Genomic DNA, 25,514 nt, shown 5'->3' with positions numbered 1-25,514 from the left:
TGGGCCACCATCAAGAAAACATGTTTCTTCATCGTTTGACCAGTGTTCATGGAAACGCCAACAATGCAAAACCTGATATTTTTTTATGTCTACACCTTGATTGATTGAAGACTTAAAAAGCGTATTTCTTTTCTTTTTTGGTGAAAGAATGGAGGAGTGTTTTGTATGATGTCTATGTCTATATTCTATACCGTGTACCATGGTTAAGTTTCATTGACTCAACTAAAAAAGTTCAAAATTAACTAAGACACTAAAAACACTTGATATCTAAATCCCATAGGTCCCACATTCCAATTCCTTGTTTAAGCAAGATGCAAATAAATGGGTTTAGGATCTTTCAAACGTTTCTTGAAAGGCAAGAAATAGATAAAGAATCACCATTACTTGATAAATAAACAAACAATGCTTCCCACAGCTGAACCTCTAAGGAAGTTATTCCTATTGATAACAACCCATTAATTAAAAATCAACATAAAATGACTTGCAAGAAAGAAATAAAACTCAATGGATCAACTTGACCTGTCACAAACTCCTAAATTTTGTACATTAGTTAATCAAAACTAAATGGTTGGTAACTTGGGATTCCTGGATTAAACTACAAAAAGAAAACAAAGACTGATTGACTTTTTCTTGCTTTGGCAGGAAGTGGAACACAGATATTTTCTTTATGTGGAATAAATTTATCTAGTAGGCCCGGAGAAATATAAGCTTGATAGTGTTATTTAGGACTATATATGCCAATCGAAAGCCCGAATATGTCAATGGAAGTAAAGATCAATTGAAGTTGGTCAACTCATTCAACTATGGCGTGGTATACCTGCATAAGAGAACCTTTTAGTCAATGGATGACAGTATTGGCCGGCCGGCAACTTCACAAACTTGCACTCCAAGAATAAAAAACACAACAAAACATAGTTTGCTGAAGAATATATAATAAAGCAAATTGACTTTACAGATCAGAAACCAAACTTCTAAAATCAGTACAGACCAGCCCACAAAATAGTGATGGTTTCAGGATCTTGGCATTCCATAAAGGAGAAAGACTTGGGTGGTCACAGCCCCAAATAAAAATTATACATATGCTATAACATTTTAGTTTCACTTTGATAAGTAAAAATTTCTATGAAACTCCAGTCTACAATTTGACACGAGGGAGACATAGCAAAGTATCATTGATAACATAAGGGGGATTAGTTTGTGTTCGGTATCTCATAACCATATTTATCCGTTACTTCCTGGAGTGTCATCCATTCAATTGACAATAGAGTACATAATCATGATCAGCCTAGGAGTAAATCAAACAACAGATATGAAGTTTTTTTTTAATCATGATCACCCTAGGAGTAAATCACACAACAGATATGAAGTTTTTTTTTGGTGAATACGACAGATATGAAGTGAAAAAAGGAAAACAGTTCTTAGCACCCTGTCAAACTATAAAACCAATGTTCTTTCTGGTTATTTCCAACAAAATAGGAGGTATTAATAAACAGTGTTTTCTTCTTCAAAGCAAAAGCATCAAGATAATGAGAAATTGAGTCTAACTAGCGGGTTTCACGCAAACGTTTGGAGGGAAACTACTGAGTTCTGAAAGAAGATTTAAATACTGATAATCGTAGAGCAATCAGATAGAGATGATCATGAGAAGGTGAAAAGATGACAAACCGAGTATATAGTGCAGCCATTAACTCTACCGTGGAAAATTTTCGTCTTCAGCTATGCTCAATTGACGCAGATGTAATTCGTAATTGTCTTGTCCTGTCTTGCTCTCCGTTCCTCTTCCAGAAAGCCCTTTTCCACCAAACTTCAAACCCTCTTTGAATATTTGGGCAATCTTCACCGGAATTCAGGAAACGATTAAACCAAGCAAGCAAAATTTCTTGTTGCCATGAAAGTGGTAGAGTGAGAATTGTGTTACTAAGACCGTCCTCGATTAGATGCCTGTCAAGGCCCTTGGATGCTCTCCTCATCCAACCAAAATCATCATAAAAGGGCACAAGCCATGTTTTTAAAAGTAAACACCTAGCCTCTTTAGAAGCCAACAATTGTCCCTTTCCAATCCCAACAAACAACCTAGCGGTAACTCTGCTAACCTCAAACCTGTGAACTGCAGGCACCTTAGAATGAGCTTCTGATAATTCTGATTCAGACGCCCATGTTTTCAGGAAATCCTCGGCAATCTGTCTATCAATCAAAATATCCAAAATCCAATGCAAATTATCTGCTTGACGTGCAATTTGATTCACATCCTGCAGGTCAGAAGCCGCGGCCCGTAAAAAGTGGTGACGAAGTAACTGCAGACAATCATTACACGCTGAGTATAATGACTCCTTCCGAAGATCATTCTGAGAAGCATTTTCATGGAGCATCTTTGACACCAACCCTTTCATCTCTCTCCTGGCCTTTTCATCTTTTCCTTCAAGAACCACACGAATAAGTTTAAGCAGGACTTCTTCATTATCATTCCCCTCTTCATTTCCATGGACAACTTCAGTGGAAACCCTCTTCAAAACCTCCCCAGCTCCAACAGCTTCAAGACGAAGTTCCGACAGGAGTGACGCCACCTTGTCTTCTTCATCCTCCGCCCACGGAGCTGCTTCCAAGTACTCCAAACAAGACAAAACCCCAGCATCGAATCCAATTGCAGCCGAAACCTACGATGAAACAAAAAAAAAACCACTTGTTCACTCTCATAAAACCATGAATCACACCAAACCATGAACCGGACAAATCAAGATTAAAAATAAGAAATTGCTTTAACGTACACAAACACTAGACAAGAACACTGACACGTCGATACTAGTAATAATTTGAAAAGCTGAATAATTGAATGCAACTACATTTTGGTGTCCTAAACACGCTTTTATCTTAGGTTAAGGTTGGTTATTTCGCCTGTACTGTTTTTTGGTTGAGCTTTTGGTGTGTCCGCCATGGCTCACATGTACAACAAACATTAAGAAATGGGATTAATAAATGTGAACAATTTAAAAATGGGTCTTGCTAACGAGTGTCTTTAAGGACATTCTTTAAGCATATTAAATAAAAAATATATTCTTTATAAAAGTCAGCATTTCAATTTTCAATGCATTGTTTACACGCATTTTTAAAAAAACTTACTACTTTAATCACTTAAAAAGTATCCCAAAAACACTGGTTAGCACTTCCCAATAAAAATATACATGGTCGGGTTACTATTATAAGAAGAAAAAAAAGATTCAATAATTGGTTTATTAAATTTACATGTAAACTAAATACCTTAATTACTATACAAATTAAGAAATTAAATTTATTTATGATTGTTAAGGAATTTGGTTGAGTCTAACTCAACATTTCAACATAACAAAATTTGATTGAACGCGAGATTGTCTCTACTTATAAACATTTTTTTAGATTATATATTGTTTGATGTGAGACTTTTAACACATCTCTCTCACGCAAAGAGTCTTAAACGAGACCCTGATATTATTTTAAGAAATGTAGTTAAACTTAACTTAATCCTTTAAGGCGGATTTTGTAGGGATGAAGAAACTAGCCCCAACTTAGATTAAAATGAAGAAAATGTTGGTGTAGAGAGAGAGAGAGAGAGAGAGAGAGAGAGAGAGAGAGAGAGAGAGGAGAGAGAGAGAGAGAGGAGAGAGAGAGAGAGAGAGAGAGAGAGAGAGAGAGAGAGAGAGAGAGAGAGAGAGAGAGAGAGAGAGAGAGACTTGGTTAGGACATCACCAAGTTGAGCAGAAGATGAAATGTGAAATATTTTAATGAGACCGGATTCCAGCTTTTCTTTAACGATGTGACAATCGACCTCGCTGTGTTTGGAGTGCTCGTGGAAGGCAGGATTTTGTGCTAAGTAAATGACAGAACGATTGTCGTAGTAGAGAGATCTAGATCCGGAAAAATCAAGATGAAGGTTCTAAAAGAGATAATGCAGCCATTGAACTTCATATGTGAGACTTGCAAGGGCTCTATATTCTACTTCTGAGATGGAGCGAGAAATTGTGGCTCGCTTCTTCGATTTCCAAAAAATTAGAGATTTGTCGAGGAAGATGGCAAAGCTAGTGACATATCACTTTGTGGTGGGGCAAGTAGTCTAGTCATTGTCTGTATTATTTAGTAAATCAATGGTGTATTTGCGTTGATTAAGTGAAATACCATACAAGGATCTAGCTACTTTAAAGACCAAGAAAGTATCGAAGAGGTCCCAAGTCTTTGATGCAAAATTTGATGTAGAGTATGGTTTTAATAGTTTGGATTTTCGTGAGCTTGTTACCTACTAAGATTATGTCATCTACATAAACTAACAGAGCAGTAAGTCGGTTATCGTTAGATTTGATAAACGAAGAATATTTAGCATTAGAGTGACTATAATTAAGAAATATTTAGGAGTCAGACAGTTTCTTTAAATATCAATATAACATCATTTCTTTCTTTTTTTAATTAAAAGGTTTACCCCAACAAACAAAAATCATTCTTCTCTCTTAATTGAATTAAGTTTAAATGTTAACTTTTTTAATTAATTGTGTGTATGTTGACATTAATATTTAAAATTTATTGTTGGAACATGTTGTTTGTGTGCTTCTAAGGTGAAGTTGGTCAAAAAAAATTAAATATTTTAACTTACTAGTTGGAGGAAATAGATGAAGATAGTTAGTTTTGGTATCCTTTGTTGGAAAGAACTCATAAAAGACTTTCGTGTAAGAAGTATTGTAATTTATATAAGGTAGTCATCTTGTTATACTTATTTGGAGTTTGATTTGTAAGACAGTGAGTAATAAAACAAAATAGAAAAGTAAAAAACTATAAAAGACAACTTTTGTACACTACTATGTTTGATGGTCGATCCACTAGTGCAGAAAGTACTTTTTACATCGGACGAAAAGTACTTTCTACATCGGGCCTGAGCCCGATGTAAAACCAGGCGATGTAATAAGTCAGAGACATTTTACATCGGGCCAAGGACCGATGTGAAAAATTAACATACCACATCGGTTGAATTCAGATGTCTAATGTGAAAAATAATGCAATTTTTTTATAAAAAAATATATATGCCATATTTTACATCGATTGTCATGTCCGTCCGATGTAATAGATAATTTTTACATCGGTTTTCCACTTTGCCCGATGTAATAGATAAGTTTTTACATCAGTTTTCCATTTTGCCCGATGTAATAGATAAGTTGTTTTTAAGCGTATAATAGCTGTTTTTCCTATTTTAACCTGTAATTTTTTTTACCTAATTTTTCATATAAGGACCAAAGTTAGGTCGCTATTTTGCACATTTTTCCCACAGCACACAGACCACATTTAGATCACTATTTTCATATGTTTCTAACCAGTGAAGGATAAAATTTCATTGCACCAAATAGTTAAGAAGCATATATATGTTCTTCTAAATTTACAAAAGTATTAATCTAGCATACACAAGTGTACAAAATTGTAAGAAAGTTTACAAATGGTGGACTACTACAAAATAACAAAACAACAAATATCCAACCATTTATGTCCTTTTTCGCGCACTTGAAATACCAACATGCATCCACGAGAAGATGAGTTGTAGCTCCTGAAGACAACACCAAAATCACATTTGCTGACAATAAACAATAACACCAATTAACATCAGCAGACAACACCAAAGTCAAGAAACACAAATCAGGTATATAGACAATTCCATATAACTCACCAGATAAAGCTTAAGCTTTATATAACTCAAAGAAACATTTTGCCCAACGAAGTCGTAAATCATACAAATCATCATGTCGTAATTCTATAGTGTCATCAAATACCTACAATACGTAAATTAAAGTTGCTTTGATTAAATGAAAATTAAAGCTAGCCTAATCTACTATATTGCCAACCTACTTTGTATCGAATTGAGTGAACGAAAATTGTCAAAATTCAATATCCAACCTACTTTGTGTGATTAGGTTGAATGGCATACTCTGTAGCCAAAGACAGATAAGGTATGTTCCTTTTCTTGATGTGATACTGTAATTCGCAGATGTTGGAACAAAATCAAACTAAATATTCATTTTTGCCATTCACAATGACAACATTAAATTCTTACAACCAACATTGTTAGTCTAAAAGCTTCTAGATGATAATGGAAATTGTTCTAATGTGAAATCATAGCTCGCTTTTTCTAATGATTTTGTTAAACATTTAATTTAATTATTATATTTCAATATTAGTATATAGATTAAATGTCACTACTTAACTACTAAATTTAAAATTGAATTGAAGTAAAAAATGAATGGTAAAAAGAGAGGGGTTTGTAAGGAAAATTATAGTAAAAAATCTATTAATTAGGATCATATGAATCACTTGAGATCTTTTGATATTAAAAATTAAACTACATAGTAAAATAAGGTAATAAGAAGTTGTATTACCTCTTTGGAATAAGATTGGCCTATATAGTCAATGCCATTTAACCATTGGCTATGAAAACCAATCGCCACCATTTCGGCACGAGAATAGAACTGATATCCAACCTCAACACCTTGAATATTAGAAAATTAAAATACATTACAAGCAAAATATGAATGGTAATTATTGATGAAACATGAAATAAGCTAATAATGTCACACTAACCTTCAAGTCAAAATACTATTTCAGATAGTGCTTTCAATTTTAAAATGAAAAAACCAGAGATGCTTCATAGAGATCTCTATGACATAAGATAATTAATTCAACCAGAAATATTTGTTAAATTCAGCATAATTAAACATTGAATTTTAGGAAGGAAAATCCCATATGTGCTACATTTTCTTCACTTATTTATCAACAAATCTGAGAGGATAAATACTTGAACTATTCACAAATTATAGTAAACAATTTCTAGTTACAAAACTAAGGCACTCAGTTGAAAAAATAACAGAACCGAAGAAGAAATTAATAGATACTTGAACAGAAAAATACAGCATTATGATTACTCAAGAAAAATGAAACATCTCTGTAGTAGCTTTCAAGGTTCAGAATGACATCAAGTAAAGAAAATTAATCACTATTGCAAGTTAGTAGCTGACAAGAAGCATGATAAGCTGAATCACAATTCACAACCACAACAATTCAGAATATGCAGTAGCCTGTCGTAGGTGGAACATTCACATTCAAAATTTAATATGATTTTCTAAAAGGACATGGTCAGTAGAAAGTATCTTACCTTGAACTTACAGGAAGGTTGGTTGGCAAGAAGATGAATCAATTCTTCTAATGTCCCTAGCCGATGGCCCACCAATTGAATTATTATTAACTGCACTAGTGCAACTGCTAGCATGATACCTTTGCATTTCCCCTCAACTATAACCGGCATACTGCCCTCAGCATTAAGCCACTACAAGTAGCAGTGCTAGCTGAACTGCTTCATTGAAAATATCATCTGTGCCATTTCCAACCAAGGCAGATAAGAAGCTAAAAACACAATAAAAACTATAGCAGAAGGAATTAAAAAAAGGCACATAAATTGTAATAATTACAGCAAATGACCTACTTGCCAAATCTATGCCTCATTGAACTGCCTTCAGCTTTCAAAAAAACCACTGATATCCTAATGCCCCCGAAAACTATATACCTTGATCTTGACGCCCAATTTGTGGTCCCCAAATATGTAATGTAGAGCGCTACTATTCTGACCTGCATCGCAGAAAGAGTGACAATTTTTTTATAAATAAAAGTTCCAACGAAATCACCTAAGAATCATCAAGAAACACCAAGTATGCATCAGAAGAGTGCAACTCAGAGGCAATGTGCATGTTCTAACAACTAAAATAAAAATTATATTCTTTTTTGTTTTGGTAATAAAAATTATATTCTAGTATATATACTAATAGCGTACTTGAAATACAAGGAATACAAAATATTTTGAAAAGTGGAAAATAAAAGAAAATGAGATCCCAAAATCTTGCCTGCGCTGAATCCATTTTAAATACAAAGTTCAGCTACAGCTATATGAAATGCCACTTATTTGAGAGTGACTAGAATTGTATCTTCGAGTCTTCAACCATACCCTATGATAATACATGATACATTATAACAGAAATGCTGTTATTTGAAACTTATATTCCCTAATGGCAGCAAAATGAAAGGGGCAAAAGTTAAAGAGACAACCCACAAGTTGAATCGTTGAAAGATCTCAACTTTATCACCAAATCCAATCTAAAATCTACAAAACCAAATCTAATGCAACAAAAAAGGCTTCGGAATTCGAAAAGCTAGGGTTTTTTTCAGAGGCGAAATTCAGATCACTATTTTCCTATTCCCCTAGCTTCGGAACTGGAGCAAATTGCATAGTTGAAAACTGTGAAAATTGAAGCGCAAACAAAACTAGGGTTTTTATTGAGAAAATTTCCTAAGAACAGAACAAAAGGAATTTACGATTAAAAAATATATAAAAAATGCAGTGTTGATTCCATATCCAGTTCAAGGAACAAAAACGCAAACAAGATCTAAGGTTAATAAACACTAAAACAAACAAAAAATGAATTACCTGAAACTTTGGTGAGGAATTCTGGCCGGAATACATGGAGGATGTGGAGGGAGCTTGGTGACGGCAAGTGAAAATAGTGCTTGGACGGTTGGGTTGAAGAGCTTGGACGGAGGTGACGACGAGGGAAAATGGAGAAGGCAGTTTGGTGACAGCGAGAGAAAAAAGGTTTGGAGGTCGTTTACAGGAAATAGGTTTGGAAACAAAATGGGTTTGGAAACGAAGGGTTTATGTGAAAAAAGAAAATTGGCTCTCACATCGGTTGGGGACTTGGACCGATGTAAAGGCCCATGTGACTATGACTGTTATATCGGTTGGGGACATGAACCGATGTAATGGATTGTTATAACAAAATTTCACTTTATTTACGATACTGCCACCGTGTTATTTTTTTCCATCAGTCTACTTTTTACATCGGGGCAAATCTAGGCCAGACGTGAAATCCTTTTAATAAAATTTCATTTTATTTACCAAACTGCCACCGTGTTATATTTTTTCCTAAACCAAATATTTTTTATATCATTGGAAATAAATGTCTGATGTAAAATCCTTTGACAAATATTTTTCACATCATATATTTTGAAACCTGATGTAAAATCCTTAAATCAAATGTCATATTTTTAGTAGTGATCCATAGGATAAACATTTTTTTATATCATCTCTTATTTGATATGTTTAAACATTAAACAAAATAATATTTTTATATGATACAAATAAAGGAAAAGGAGGATAAAAAAGAAAGTAGTGAGAGAGAGAGAGACGATAACTAGTTAGAAACATATAAGAAAAAATTAGACAAAAAGAATATGAGATAGAGAAAGTGGAATTATATAAAGTGAGATAGTCATGAGAGAGTCAGGGAAACATGAACGATAATATAGGCTTTAAACATGATAGATTAGAGAGTGAGAGAAACATGATAAAGACGAGAGTGAGAGACATGAGAAAGATGGAATTTTTTAAGTATAAAAATGAAAATGATATTTTAGTTTTTTTTATAGTCTGTATTTGAAACAAAAACTTGGGTTGTGGTTTAGTCAGGGACAAAAGTTAAAGTTTTGTCTTGTTCTAGGATATATATTTTGTCTAGTTCCATGGTCAGATTCTAAATCAAATAGGGTACAACAAAAGTTGTCTTGTTCAACCCCTTGTTTTTCAACAAATTAAACGCATCTTAAATTTATCTTATTTTCTTTTCTGGTTTACTTTCTTTAGTTCTTCAAGGCTATCATATATATTATTTTTAAGAGTTAATCTCTTTTTAAATATTCTTTTTTGGCATGACTGAGGAATCATCGGAGGTCCGTTGTGTTCATTATGAAAGTGTTTGTTTAAAGTGTGATAAGGTTGGTTTAGATGTTTAAAATGTTAGAAGACTTTCGAAATATAAAAAAAAAAAGTAGTATAATATGTTATCTCATAAATACCAAGTTCGACATGATGAGGTGTTGGTTAGAGGCGAAGGACTTCAAGTTGGTGGACGGGTATGCAAATTATTAAGGAATAACTTGATTTAAACAACTAGAACTTGATTTGGTGACCATCTTTTGAGAGTGGTAGGCAATGGTGAAATGACATAATTTTAGCATAACTTTTTGATAATTGGAGAATTTTTATGAGAGATACAATGGAATTTATTGGTTATTTATTCATAAAGAGGTGATTATGAATAATTTGTTTAGCTTAAGATGAAGGGTAGACGATGATGGGTGGGTGTAAAGGTGTCGTTTGTTCGCATAGAAAGAAGAGTTATTGACATACTGTTGTTTTTTCTTGGATAATTTTTATTTACAGGATAATCTTTTAGACATGTGGTCATAGAAGACTGAACATAACAAAATCTATTTAGCTAAAAGAGTGTATCACATGCTAACTTTTCGAAGGTGGAATATATGTTGGCTCATCCCGAACTTGTTTAGAATAATTTGATTTCTCTAGAGGTGTCTTTATTTGCTTGAGGTTTAATTAAAATAGACTCTCTTTAATTATGGATGTCAATTTGTATATGATAAAGGGGATCTGCGTGAGAATTATCTGTTCGAAGCTCCGAAGTTAGAATTTTTCCTCCCGAGGGGACGAGGATGGAGGGAAAAGTTTTCTCGATGATACTTTGGGGCGGGGATCAGGGAAACACCCTCCGCCCCGTGGATTCACCGACCATGTTTTTTTATAAAAAATATTAATATATTAGAAAAATGAAGAGCCATAGAGGATCATTTTATTTTTTGTTTGATTGTAATATTAGCGAGATATTTGTTAGACTCTGGTAAAGTTTTTTTAAACCCCCCTCGCAAATTTTAGATTCCCTCAAATATACCCCTCCTTGCCACATTACAGTAAAGATTCCTTAACAGTGTGGCAATAAACGTGGAAATATTTTAAATTTTTTATATATTATATATTTTTTTTACTTTTTTTATGTTTTCTTAAATTATTTCTATTAATATTTTTTTTATGAAATTATATTATAAATTTATTATTAAAATATTACTTTGGAGCTTAAAGGTCAAATATCATTTCATATAGTCCATTAAATGAAGTTTTGAAATGTATTGTGTGGAAGAGGTTTATAAGCTCTTCCATTTAGATAATATTTTTTGATGTGGGACTTAAAACCATCCTGCATATATTCTGCACTTGTCCAACAAAAGATGCATTAGTCAAATAGATCCAAGCCATTACATTCCGCATCATGAATCAAATAAACAAAACATTGTTAGCCATTACATTCTGCCATTGTAACAATTGTTTCCAATTCTAAAATAAAATCCATTCTACAAATCCAATCAATATTAAGCTATCACAAACCATCATTACCAATAACATGTACTTTCTCATATGCAGAAGTTCCTCTGAACCTCTTTGGAAGAAAGCAACGACTATCAAATCTTTGTTGAAAGTGTACAACTAAAGCAAATAAAATAGTAAGATGAACGCGTCTGAAGCATCCCATGCGGACTTGTGAATCAGAGGTGACGACAACAGAGTCTGAGACCGCACTGCAACCACTGTAGGAGGGGTTACGGTGCCTAACTGCCATGACTAAAACAATAAGTTTTTAACCTTGTTTATATTGATAAACATTGTCACCGATGAAGAAATTAAGACTTGAGTTACTGAGCTTAAAACTCAAATCTCCATCATCCATCTTTTGTTTTGAATGGTTGATGTTGCAGAAATCATAGTCTTCCTTCTTCACCACAAGAACTGAATCAATCTCTTTATTGGACTTGAAATCTACAAAATAGTCAAAGTTAATGATAGAGTAACTCAAACCTTAATGATTTGGACTTGAAGTTATACTAACACACACAATAACTAAGGATAAACAAGTAACAACTAAAAAGCCATTGCAATTTAATAGTGAATAACAAGTTTGTAGATTTTATCTCAGTTCCATACTACTTTGCATCATATTTTTCTTGACTGTTTAGGTACCTATCCATTTACAATGAGTCATTCTATGTTGATCATGAAGTAAAGTCAAACTAGTAGATATACAAAATATTTCAAATAGATTAGAAAAAGTTAAACATTGAGATGGAAAATAAAAGAAGAATTAAAATGCCAATTGAAAACTTATCTCATTCATCTAAGTGCATATACTTAATAGGTGGATATTTTTATTTTCTTTTCTTTTTGCAAACAGTGTGAAGAACATGATGCAATGTTTTTATACTGCAATTTTAGTGCTACTTTTGAGGCAATGCTTTTATACTGCAATTTTAGTGCTACTTTTGAAGCAATGTTAGATGTTTCCTTGCATTGTTTAAATGAAGATGACGTTGTTACCGAAGATAGACATCGAACTGTTTTCTTAGCTTTTTCAAATTGAGCATATCCAGTAACAAGTGCAGTTCAAGTCCCACATCGATTTCTACAAAAAAATGCATAAGTGTTTATAAAGCTACCACACAAATGGGTCATTGAATTGAGATTAAATGGGCCATAAGCTCAATTTGATTCATATATGTGTTTTTACAAAAAAGGAAAAAAATAACGAAATACTAAATAGGGTTAAATATATTATCAATCTTCATAAATATAGTCATTTTCAATTTTAGTCCTAATAAAAAATTTCTTTAAAGAATAGTTTTTCTAAAAATTTTCTTCCTCATTTCTAATCCCTCTTGCTAACGCTCGTTAACAAAATGAACGTGACACTAACTCAATGTCAGCGTGACAAAGATGCCGACATGGATGCCACATGACATTTTGTCCTCATTTTATATTATTTATATAAATTTAATTTGCAACGATGGATATTTCGTCGCTAATATGACATCATACATAAATCCAGAAACTGTAGTTAATTTGTAGCTAATTCAAATACATTATTCTTATGACCTAAACTTCATTTTTCTACATGATTTTTGTAAGGAAGTTTATCACATTATAAGAATCTCTCACAATTTTTTTTTTTTTAACTTGAGATGAATTAAATATGAATTTTTTACAAACCGAATTTCTATAAAATGGAAACAATGAAAAAATTAGCATATGATTAGGTTTTAAGCTATTATTTTGCAGGGACTTATCTCATAACATATATAAAATATCTGCAAACTTTCATTGCATTTCGAATAAGTCTCAAATTATTTTGATTTTTTTAATCAAAACACATTTATGTGTTTCAATCAAAAAATTTAAATAACTCTAGATTTATTTGAAATGCCATGAAACTTTGCAGATCATTTTTATGTGTTATTATCTAATTCTTTGCAAAAGATTAGTTCAACATTCAATCATATTCTAATATTGCGTTGTTTCCATTTCATGGAAAACCGTCACTTAAAAAATTCATATTTAATTCACCTCTTGCCAAAAAAAAAATTATTTTTTTTTGGAAGAGATACTTATAATTTGATACACTAATGTAAAAATATTAAAGTATGTCAGTCTGCTTACAATTAATAGGGTTTAGTTTCTCAATTTGTCACTTGATTAAAAAAACACATTTATATGTGTTTTGATCAAAATAAATCGAGACTTATTCATAATGTCATGAAAGTTTGCAGATCCTTTTTATGTGTTATGATATAAGTCTTGCAAAATAATAGCTTAAAATTCAATTATATGCTAACGTGTTCCTCCTTTTCGTTTTATAGAAAATTGGCTCGTAAAAAAAATCCATATTTAATTCATCTCAAGTCAAAAAATTTAAATTTTTGTGAGAGAGATCCTTATAATGTTATAAACTTTCTTAAAAAAAATCATGTAAATAATGAAGTCTAGGTCATAAGAATAATATGTTTGAATTAACTAGGGATTAACTACAGTTTTTGGGTTTCTGTATAATGTTCATGTTAGCGGCGAATTTAGCAACAGAATATCCGTCACTGTAAATCATTTATATAAATAATATAAAACAGAGACAAAATATCACGTGACATTCATGTCAGCATCTTTGTCACGCTGACTTTGCCACATGTCAGTGTCACGTCAATTTATTAAAGAAGTTAGTATAAAGGTACAAAAGCGTGAATAAAAAATATTAAAGAAACTATTCTTTAAAGCAAAATTTTGGAAGGACTAAAATTGAAAATAACTTAACCGTTTTAATAAAACCATAATGTATAATAAGGATTAGTAAAATCTTTATCGTCGATTATTATGTAAGGATTGGTCTTGACTCATTTAACTAATTAAACTTAGATTTATTTATTTTCTTCATTTACTCTATAATTATTTAAGTACCTAACAAATCGAGTATCATTTACTCTATAATTATTTAAGCCAGGTAAACTGTATGCGTGTAGTAATCATGCTGTGTTAAAACTTGGCAAAGAAAACCCATTGTTCTCTTTCTTTGATGCTCAGCTTTTCTTTTCGTGAAAGGTAAACAAAATAAAAATTATTGTTTTTCATTTCATCATCACAAATAACTATCATACTAATTTTCCAAATAATTTACATATGCTGCACTTTGAATGATAGTTGTGGGATCTAATGTGCGTGAGAGACAACTTAATTGTCAACCCATCATAACTTTACATAAATGTTATTTTATAAATATAAATCAAATAAAAGTAAAATATTTTTAAAGATATGATAGTAAAAATTAATAGCTAGTGTAAAATATTTATCCATTTTCGATGCATATAAATTTTATATATTAGTATGGAACTGAGATGTGTAATGATACATTTTCGGTGCACATGAATTTTATATATTAGTATGGAACTGAGATGTGTAATGATGTCTTCATGTGATGAAGCAAATTTTTCGCACAGTGGGGAGGGAGCTCACCAGTAAAGATAGCATCTATTGCATAAATTAGTTTTTGAATGAAGAAGCCCACAATCTATGCAGGTAGACTGTACCCTGCTTTTATCCCAATACCTCTACCAAAAAAAATTTAGGACAAAATTACCCCTGTATAAATAGTTAAAATTACCCAAATTTTCACTTTTTCACTCATTTTCACGTTTTGGAATTTTCTTGCCAAAAACCGGATAACCCAGCCATCAGAGTTCCGGTTCAGCAGACTTGGAGAAAGTAAGTTTTTTTAAAAAATATCTCAGCCGGATAACCCAGCTATGGGGTTTCCGGTTCATTTTTTTTTCTTTTACATAGCCGGATAACCCATTGATGGGGTTTCCGGTTCATTTTGTCTCAGCCGGATAACCCAACAAGGGGATTTCCGGTTCTTCTGGACCTTAGCCGGATAACCCAGTCTTTGGGTATCCGGTTCCTTTTTTTTTTTGTTTTTTTTTTTGTTTTTTTTTAATATCATTTTATTTAATTGTTAACTAATTTATTTTTTGTTTTTTAGTGGTTCGAAGAAGAGGAGGTGCGATCGACGGAATGCGTCAAAGAGGAAGACAACGTCGAGAGGCTGATGGCGAGGGAGCTGCTCCTGAGGTTGATCCGCAGCATCCGGCATTTTCCGGAGGACCTACGGATACATCATTATTGGTTAGATATCAGAGGCACGTTGCATATCATTTATGGTTGGGCGAGGTACGTAAATATTTTCTTAAATGTTTTTTTAAATTACATGTACTTATATATTAACATATATTACATAGCCCAACTCAGGTAACGTCATCCATTTATTTGGTGGTTGTTGACCTAAATTTTCTATCACCAACGATGATCTCACTGTTGGAAGGTGTTGACCAAATAAATCCTCATACAACTTGCTTCTAGGACCTATAATCTCTTTCTCCAAATCCCGACGAACCATTGACCATCCATCTGTGCCATAACCATGCAAAGATGCAATGGCTCTAAAACCACAATTTCCATCATCCATTACATCAACAATGTCATCAATAAATGGTCTGATGTAATCTGGAAATTGTACAATGTATTTATCAAATTCTCTATTTTTTGAGGTTTGAGATAGTTGTGAATATAACCTCTTTGAAGATTTTTGAGAACTCAAATGTGATTGATCAACATACTCATATCCTGAAGGATCACGATAAACATCATATCCCACAGGTCTCTTCCCTTTTTTCTTAACCCCTCCTTTGGTTTTAATTTTTTTCAGGCGGTGGACACATCTTTGTTGTAGTTGGATAAGCAATCTCACACACTCTGCTTTTTAATGCTCTTTTTCCGACAACATCTAATGACCTCCACATTTTCCAAATTTCATCAATTGCATTTGTCATGTCTATTTCTGATCCATCATCTGCATCTATATCTTGATTTCCTTCCATACTTAGTTTCCTCCAATGAATATGAATAGCCTCAATTGGTATCGCATCACCACTCAATGTATATCTCCCTAACTCACAAGCACATGGTAACCCATATACTTTTCTATGAGTACATCCGCACTTTTGCGTATCGGTACCCACCATGTCAATCCTCAACCACTCTTCAGCAATCTGCCTCAATGCAGCTCTTGATACTGAACCACGCAAATTTGAATAAAAAGGACTAGTATGTGCATGCTCAACTTCATAAAAACTCTTCTGAAATGAAGCTCTAATGTTGCCCACTTGTATCTTGATGTTGTCATTCCTAGCCTCCCAACATTTGCATAAATCACCTAAGCTATTCTCTAACATTTGCTTAAGTTTCCAATGCGCAGACTCCACCATTTAAATTAAAAAAAACAACTAATTATCTGTAATATTAATATAAAGAAACAATGTCGATAAAATCACATAAACATACCTATTTGTTGTTGTGTTGCCCAAATGTAACACTTGATTGATCCATGCTTCGACAAATCGATGTCTGTGCAGTGTCAACCACGTGTCATTCACATAATCAATAAAACCTTTGGAGTCAACACATGCATCCTCAAGTTGTTTCAACCGTTGATGGTACTCCATCTCATCACTAGCCTTTATCAGTTCAAACCACATTTTCTCCACTGTTTCTCGCATATCATCCACAACATATTCCTTACACTTTGATTTCACGTTTTTGTTGATGTGAAATCGGCAAAGCAAATTAGCTGTCTTTGGAAATATTGTTTCAATGGCTTTCATTACAGCAAGATCTCTATCAGTCAAGATTACTTGAGGACAATTATCCTGCTTGATAAGCAACTGTTTCAACTTATCCAATACCCAACAAAAAGTCTCTGTCTGCTCAGATTCCATATAGGCAAATGCAACAGCAAATGTTAATTTAGTTGATCTCATACCAACTATTTCAAACAACGGTTGCCTGTACTTGTTTGTCTTGTATGTGCAGTCCATAATCAATACAATAGGAAACATATTCAACAACTTCACTGATTCTGGATGTGCCCAAAAAATATCTCTCACAACTTCTGACTCATCCTTTTTCCTACTCCAGTAAACATAACCTGATTCTTCAACCAACTTGAGCAATTGTTGCATTTCTATTCTAGGACCCCTTATGTCTTTTTGTATCTTACTCTTATGTTTGTATATTTGCGTGATCCGAGTGACATTCTCCGGGTCACGCTCTTGCAATGACAATAATATGTGTCTTGGTGGAACATGGCGTTTTGTCAAATCAACAATATGTTGCTTATCATCTGTATTTAGTCGACTTACGAAAGCATGACCTTCAAATCTATCAGGTAAGCCGTGGTTGTGTACTCCGCATTTTACATCGATCTTCCATCCAGAACCATCTTTCGACGGTGTTGACCTAATTTTGAAAGGACAAGCACATCTCTTACTAGCACTTTGGGTTTCGCTATCTGTTTTTTTGTATTTTCCACCTCTATCACAACCAAATATTAATTTATCACTTCTTCCTCGCTTGCCTGTTTTGATATCTGAACGAGCTATTATAACTGTTACTTTATTCCTGATTCCAACGTCCTTAATCCAACTTATCGCCTCTTCTCTTGTAGCAAATTTTTGACCAGTTACAAAAACATCAGTTGTATCAACACATGTTTGAGTTACAATATCGCATTTCTTCAAAGGAGGATCCACACCTAAATATATATATATATATATATATATATATATATATATATATATATATATATATATATATATATATATATATATATATATATATATAATTAATTTAGTTTCATATATAATTAAAAAAAATAAAAAGTTAAAATTAAAGTAATTTAAAAAAAAAGGAAAAAATTAAAAAAAAACAAGAACCGGAATACCCACAAAGGGGATATCCGGTTGGGAAAACTTGAAATTTAACAAACCGGAATACCCATACATGGGATATCCGGTTGGTAAAAGTTGAAATAAAACAAACCGGAATACCCATCCCTGGGATATCCGGTTGATGAAAGTTTTAAAAAGACAAACCGGAAAACTGCATGTCTGGTTATCCGGTTCAGACGACGTAACAATCTTCCTTTCTCTCTTTACCGTCCGTACAAACAGTAACAATGAAAAAATTAAAAAAAAAAAAATTAAAAGTAAAAAAGGATAAAATTGAAATTTTTAAAAAATTGTCGGGGTATTGGGATAAACGTAGGGGTACAGGGTATAATTTTCAGGTAGAGATTTAAACTAGTCCAACGAAAACTATATGGCCCAAGGGGTCAAGCTTTTAAATACTTTTTCTATATGTTATAAAGATCAATCAATTTGGAAATTTTTTAACACACCCTTATGGGGTGAACTACACCTCTGAAAATTTTAAATTACTTTTGAGATGTACATTTCTAAATGTACTATAATGAATTTAAAAAAAAAGTAATTTGAATATGCATCTTCAAAAACACTCAAAAACGTTTCGGATATGCATATTCGAAAACATGGCTGGACAAAATGGTTGGTAGAAACATGATTGTATTTGACTTTTTTTTTTAAAAGAATCAAATTCGATTTGATTCGTAGTTTGGTTAAACCGTTAATAAACACGCAAATGGAAAACAGTATAAAATCACAATGAAGGTAGGTAATATTATTTTGATATAGCAAAAAATAATACAAATATTGTTGAAAGTACGAAATGTAAAATTAATACATCGACAAATAAAAAAAGGGCATAACCTATTGTGCATACCTAATTCTAACCCCCTGACCCCTCCTCTGCCTCATGTATCTCGCAGCACTCGATGCCTCCCTAACCATCCTTTCTACGATGGCCACCGATTCAGGACCACCTCTCTCAATCATCTCTAAGTCCAAAGTTTCTTGCCCAATTAACTGTATACGCTGACAAATTGGCAAAACATTAGTGGCCTGCTGATTTTTCAAGATCTCCTCATGAGCTAGTCTAGCAGTACTCTATCGCATAAATTAGTTTTTGAATGAAAAAGCCCACCATCTATGCAGGTAGGGATTTAAATTAGTTTAATAGAAACTACATGGCCCAAGGAATCAAGCTTTTAAATACCTTTTTCATATACTAAAAAGATCAATCAATTGGAAAATTTCTTGATACATCTTTATGGGGTGAACCACACATATGAAAATCTCAAATTACTCTTCAGAGATGCATCTTCGAACGCATCATAATGAATTTTAAAAAAAGTGGTTTGAATATACATCTCCAAAAACACTCGAAGACGTTTTGGATATGCATATCCGAAAACATGGTTGGACATAAATGGTTGGTAGAAACATAATTGTTTTTGACATTTTTTTGAAAAGAATCAATGTCGGTTTGATCCGTAATTTGGTAAAGTCGTTAATAAACATGCAAATGAAAAACAATAAAAAATCACAATGAAGGTAGGTAATATTGTTCTCATATAGCAAAAAACAATACAAATGTTGTTCAGAAAGTACAGAATGTAAAATTAATATATCGGTAAATAAAATAAAAAAGGGCATAGCCTACTGTGTATGCCTAATCCTAACCCCGGACCCTCCTCGGCCTCATGTATCCTGCAACACTCAATGTCTCCCTAACCTTCCTTTTTACGATGATCATTGTTTCAGGAGCGCATCTCTCAATCACCCCTAAGTCCAAAGCTTCTTGCCCAATCAACTGTATATGTTGACAAATCGGCAAGACATCAGTGGCATGGTCATCATGGGTCTGCTAGTTCTCCAAGATCTTCTTATGAGCTGACATAGATGGACTTCCAAGAACGTCTGGTGTAGGGGTGGCAAAACGGGCCCGGCACGCGGGGAAAGCCCGTTTTACTCGCACTTTTTCGCGGGGCGGGGCAAGGTTTTAGGTCCGCTCTCTTTAATGTGCCCGCCCCGCCCCGCCCCGTTTTTTGTGGGCTTTTGCGGGCATTTGTTTTTTATAGAATTTTACTATTTTTTGGCCTAAAAAGTCGAATGCCCGCGGGCTTTCCCCGCCCCGCCCTCACTTTTTTGCGGGGCGGGGAAAGGTTTTAGACGCGCACTCTTAAAAAAGCCCGCCCCATTTTTTCGTGGGCTTTTGCGGGGCGGGCTTAAACGGGGCGGGCATGCCCGTTTGCCACCCCAAGTCTGGTGTTATGATTGAGTGTGACACTGTGTACAACCATGTCACATATCACTCCATACAATGTCAACTTCTCGATGCTCGCATCATCCGATACTCTTTAGAACCTTATGATGCTCTTAATCCTGAAAGATGCCATCGAGATCCAGACAGACAATGGTGTTAGGAGCATCCTGAAAAGGGAGATCTGGGGATGGTTTACACATAGCCAAACTGGCGCATACACCGCTCAGGAAGATACATAACCATAATTTTACTCCCACATGCCAGCCACCTTCCGTATAATGAGATGGGATTGAAGGGACCATTTCTCTGTGATCCTCGTAAGGCACCCGGTTGATGTCATCAAGAACAGTCGGTCAAGATACACCCTGAACGGCGGCACAACATAATTCCCTCCTTGCAAGATATACATGACAGTCTGCAGTAACTTTTCACGATACTCCTCATCAATGTAGAAATCATGAATGCAGTGGAAATGGGAAATGATCCATTCTTGAAAAGCGAATAAGAGCTATGTAAGAACAAAATATTAGTACCAAATTAAAATTAATAATTGGAATGAAAAGTGTCTTCAACAGTGTGCAAAAGCGTGTCAACTGCCTTGTCCTCCGATTAGAAGCTTCATTCAAAACTCCTTGTTCAACCAAGATAAAAGATGTTTTTTTTATTTGTTGTAATACTTGTTTAAGTAGGTTATGAGAAGCTTTAGATCTGTGTGCAATACAAGACATGTCAATTACGTAGTGTTATGAATTCAAAGACATCTCACTTAATATAAGCAAAGAGAATTTTAAGGTATCTAAAGGTTACTAAGTAGTATAGCATGTTGTTCCCATCAAGCAAGGGCAATAAAGAGATGGAACTAGAAGGATTTTCTGATAGTTCGTTGGAGCATGGACATTTAGTTGGTTAGCATCTAAAGTAGTTTTGACATTTGACTAAAATTTCAATGTTATTCTTTTTCTTGTTGTTATGAACTCATCACCTTTTTCTTTTGATAGAACTAGTAAAGGACCCGTGCGCCCGCACGGGTCACGTAAAGTCGGTATAAATATTAAATAAATATAATATGGTTATGGTTAAAAAATTATATTAAAATATATATTAATTAAGCGAAATAATTTCTTCAATGATGATTATCATATCAATATTAATTTAATTTATCAATTTGTAGTTGTTTACATTATCAATTTGTAGAGATAATTAATTATTATTGTTGATCACAATTTAAAGTCTGAAAAAATATAGTTCTTGATAAAAGTAAAAAAATAAATAAATATTGAGATAATGTAGTTATTATGTACTATCATTATCAACAATTTTTATGGGCTCTCACCCCTAGTATGTCTACCCGCCTTTTTTTTTCGCAGACGCACATTATCAACGATTTTTATGGGCTCTCACCCCTAGTATGTCTACCCGCCTTTTTATGAGCATGATTCAAATTGCAAATTTAAATTATCAAAATAAAAAATTGCAAAAAAAATTATAACATCTATATAAGTCAAGAAACAAAAAATAATGAAATGACATATTATAATTCAATGCAACACATTATGAGATTTAACTTTAAATATATATTTAATTTGATTTACCAAATAAAAATTTGTACAAAAGATGTATATTATTAATATTAATGTTACTTATCACAAATATGTCGTTAATTTCTCATATTTGTGTTAGCTACTCATACCGAATCAAAAATACTAATGTAGTGGAATAAAAACAGCAAAAATATTTAATTCAAATTGCATATCCAATAACAAAAATAAATAAGTTATTAAATAAAAAATAACTTATAATTTTATTTATAATCTTGACAGAAAAAGATTTATATATATACCAACTTTTTCTTTATATTTGATATATTTTATGAAATGAATATAAATTAGAATTAATGTCAAATATTTTTTTTTATAGATATTAAAGAAATGAATATAAATTAGAATTAATGTCAACTATTTTCAATGAGAAAGATACAATAATGCGCATTGAAAGGTGTTATATGCGTTTAATTTTTAATTTTTAATTCTATACAAAATCTTTTTTGTATGTTTATTTACAATTATTTTATACTGATTCCTCTATTTGAATTTGAATTATGTGAAGGTACTATATATTTGTTGATATTGTATGGAAGGTAGAGAGTTATATGAATTTTAGATATTGGAATTGATTTGAAAACTTGTAGCATGCAAAAGAAATAATGATTGTTTTTAGATATTGTCAAATATTAAAGACATAAGGCATGCTAATATGAGTTGATGATGCTAATATGAGTTGATGATGAAAAACGACAATTGAAGGCATGCAAATCGGATTAAAATATTTGTTTAAACTTGGACATGAAATTAATTTTGGTAGACATCGATTTTCTTATTATGATAGTAGTTATTATAATAGTAGATCAATTATTTCTTAAAAAATATTAATAATTGCAAATGTTAAAAAAGAAGACTAATTATTATCACCTAAAACTACATATTCCCAATGACATTTTCTTCAAACTTCTAATTAAAAAACACTATTAATTATTACCACCTACAACTAAAACCTACTACAACTAAAATCTACATCTATTGGTATATCAGATCAATCTTTTTTTTTGTCTAACAGGTTCAGTTTAATCAATGACAAAGGATTGCGATAAAATAAAATAAAACTATTTAATATTTTATTAAATAAATTAGGATTGGAAAACAAAAAAAAAAAGTTAATCGTGTGATTTTTTTTAGCCAAACGTAGGGGTTGGTGTGAATCATAAATCTACTATAAATCGAAACAAAAATTTGATGAATGAATAGAGTGGAAATTCAAAAGGTTAATTTTCTGTTTCCAATATGTTAATTTCTTTAACCGAGAAAAATTGTTGGAAGTATAATAGGGTTTGGGAAAAGACTTTAGGTCAAATATAATTAAATAGGATTAATATTTAAAGTAATAAATAACATTGTGCGGAAGAAATTAGAAATGACTGTGGTTCAAAAGCGGTGTTTGTGACTCTCTTTTTTTCACGTGCGACCTTTCTGTTAAAAAATAATGCATTTAAGACTTGTTAGCTACAATTAACATTGAGAATCAAAATAATTAAATTGGAAAAAGAAATGAAGCATGCTTGAATTATTTGAAACATACATAATAAATATGGTAATAATTTAATTGGAAATTTATATATACAGTATGCTTGTCTAATTTATACTACATATTTTATTCGTTATCATTTGAAACTGTAATTAATGATGGTTAAGAAAAATTAAAGATGAATTCTTATTAGCACTAAAATTGTGTTTTTCATGAAAAACAAAGAAAGTATATTTAATGCATTTTATAATTATTTGTGTGTAGTTAATTTTTTATTTAGATTGAAATAAATAAATTGAAAAATCATATTTAATTTATGAATTAAATCAAATCCTAATCCTTTTTTAACTCTCCATTGAACTTCAGTGAATCATATATTTAATTTTTATAGGAGAGAATCGTAGTGAAACTCTCCCGTGAAATCTTATCATTCCTTTTGAAATTTTACGTGAAAAAATTGCAATCCCAATTTTAAACTCTCCCGTGAAATTCATGTACCAATTTTTTTCCAATTAAATATATTAAAAGTTTTTTTAAAGAATTAAATATGAGGATGTACACTACTTATATATAATATTTTTATAAATAGTAAATAAATATATAATAGTTGATATCTTGGCCTTTTGTTTTAAATATAAAAAAGAAATAAATTTGTGTCTTTCATAAAAAAAATTGTTTATTCATCAATCATAATTTTCTCATGTTTTTTAATAAAAACAAATATATGTGTCAACTTTTAGAATAAATATTAACATCTTATCATAAATAAATGCTAACATTTTTCATGTCAATTTTATTTTTATTTGTATCATGTAATAATAATATATATCATTTTTTATCAGGTATATGATATTTTTATTTAAAAAATTTATAAAAGAAATCATACTTAATTGATTGAAACAATTTTTTATAGAAGAAAATTATTGTTGCCTATAAAATTATAATGTAATGGAATAAAAACAACAAAAATATTTAATTCAAATTGCAAATCCAATAGCAAAAATAGAATATTTATCAAATAAAAAATAAGTTATAATTTTCTTCATAATCTTGTATTATTAGAACATAAATTATTATTTTTAGACCAACACTTTCCATTTTTAAAGGTTGAAATATATATTGAGACTAATTTACAATAAAATAGATACTAAATAGGCGAATATTTATTGTATTGGTAATGATTGTATTTTGGAACCTATTAATTAGGAATTATTATTATATATTAAATTTAAATTTAAATTTTAGATGATCCACTCACTATAGAATCTCCATTTTAAATTTCTTCCCTTTGATTTTGATTTTTTAAAAATATATTTCATTAATAATAATAATAATAATAATATTAATTGAATTCTTCCCTTTGATTTTGATTTTTTTAAAATATATTTCATTAATAATAATAATAATAATAATAATAATAATAATAATATTAATTGAATGATGGACAGACGATATTCACATTCTCCTACATGAACATACAATTAAAAATAGTTAATAAATCTACTATAAAATATACAAAGAATAACAATTTTGTGTTTCATAGAAAAATGGTCAATACCAACTCTTTTTTTGTATTTGATATATTTAATGGAATGAATATAAATTAGAATTAATTTAATCAATTTTTTATGGATATTAAAGGAATGAATATAAATTAGAATTAATCTCAACTATTTTCAAGGTGGAAGATACAATAATGCGTATTGAAAGATTTTATATGCATTTAATTTTTAATTTTTAATTCTATACAAAATCTTTTTTGTAATGTTAAAAAAGACAACTAATTATTACTCACCTAAAACTACATATTCTCAATGACATTTTCTTTAAACTCTCTAAATAAAAATGATGTTTAATTATTACTACCTACAACTAAAACCTACCTCTATTGGGTCCTTTAATTTTTCACCATGAATATTTATACAACAATCTATATATATGTTATAATATAAACCGCAAAATATAATATTAAAATATTTTGGTAAAATACAATTTTAATAATATTAATTATATTTTAATAATGTTTGTAATGGAAGTTAATATATTATTTTTTTAAAAGAATATCACAAATAAATCAAATTGATAGATGGTTAAAAAAATATTACTACATCCAATTAAAAGAATAATTATTTTACAGGGACTCATTTCCCAT

At 31.5% G+C, this 25,514-nt stretch overlaps 1 protein-coding gene across 1 annotated transcript; it reads right to left on the bottom strand.

The window, feature by feature from the left end:
• Positions 1-335: 335 nt before the first annotated feature.
• On the bottom strand, positions 336-7,303 carry LOC131605926 (BTB/POZ domain-containing protein At1g63850-like). Its single transcript, XM_058878214.1, has 4 exons — positions 7,165-7,303; positions 6,381-6,490; positions 1,666-2,654; positions 336-817 (listed from the first exon to the last, which is right to left on the bottom strand). Exons 1-3 carry the CDS (start codon positions 7,301-7,303, stop codon positions 1,713-1,715), a joined length of 1,191 nt encoding a protein of 396 aa, XP_058734197.1. The 3' UTR covers positions 336-817; positions 1,666-1,712.
• Positions 7,304-25,514: the final 18,211 nt, after the last annotated feature.

The sequence above is a fragment of the Vicia villosa genome, linkage group LG5 (assembly GCF_029867415.1).
Source record: "Vicia villosa cultivar HV-30 ecotype Madison, WI linkage group LG5, Vvil1.0, whole genome shotgun sequence".
In the NCBI taxonomy this organism is placed as follows: domain Eukaryota; kingdom Viridiplantae; phylum Streptophyta; class Magnoliopsida; order Fabales; family Fabaceae; genus Vicia; species Vicia villosa.
This window is presented reverse-complemented; position numbering and strand designations above follow the sequence as displayed.

Bases quoted from the DNA above. Each gene is read 5' to 3' on its own strand.
- LOC131605926 (XM_058878214.1), bottom strand. From the start codon at position 7,303: ATGCCGGTTATAGTTGAGGGGAAATGCAAAGGTATCATGCTAGCAGTT. The intron at 6,491-7,164 runs GTAAGTTCAAGG...CTAATATTCAAG, and splicing joins TCTTGCCAACCAACCTTCCT to GTGTTGAGGTTGGATATCAG. The intron at 2,655-6,380 runs GTAATACAACTT...GTTTCATCGTAG, and splicing joins GCCAATCTTATTCCAAAGAG to GTTTCGGCTGCAATTGGATT.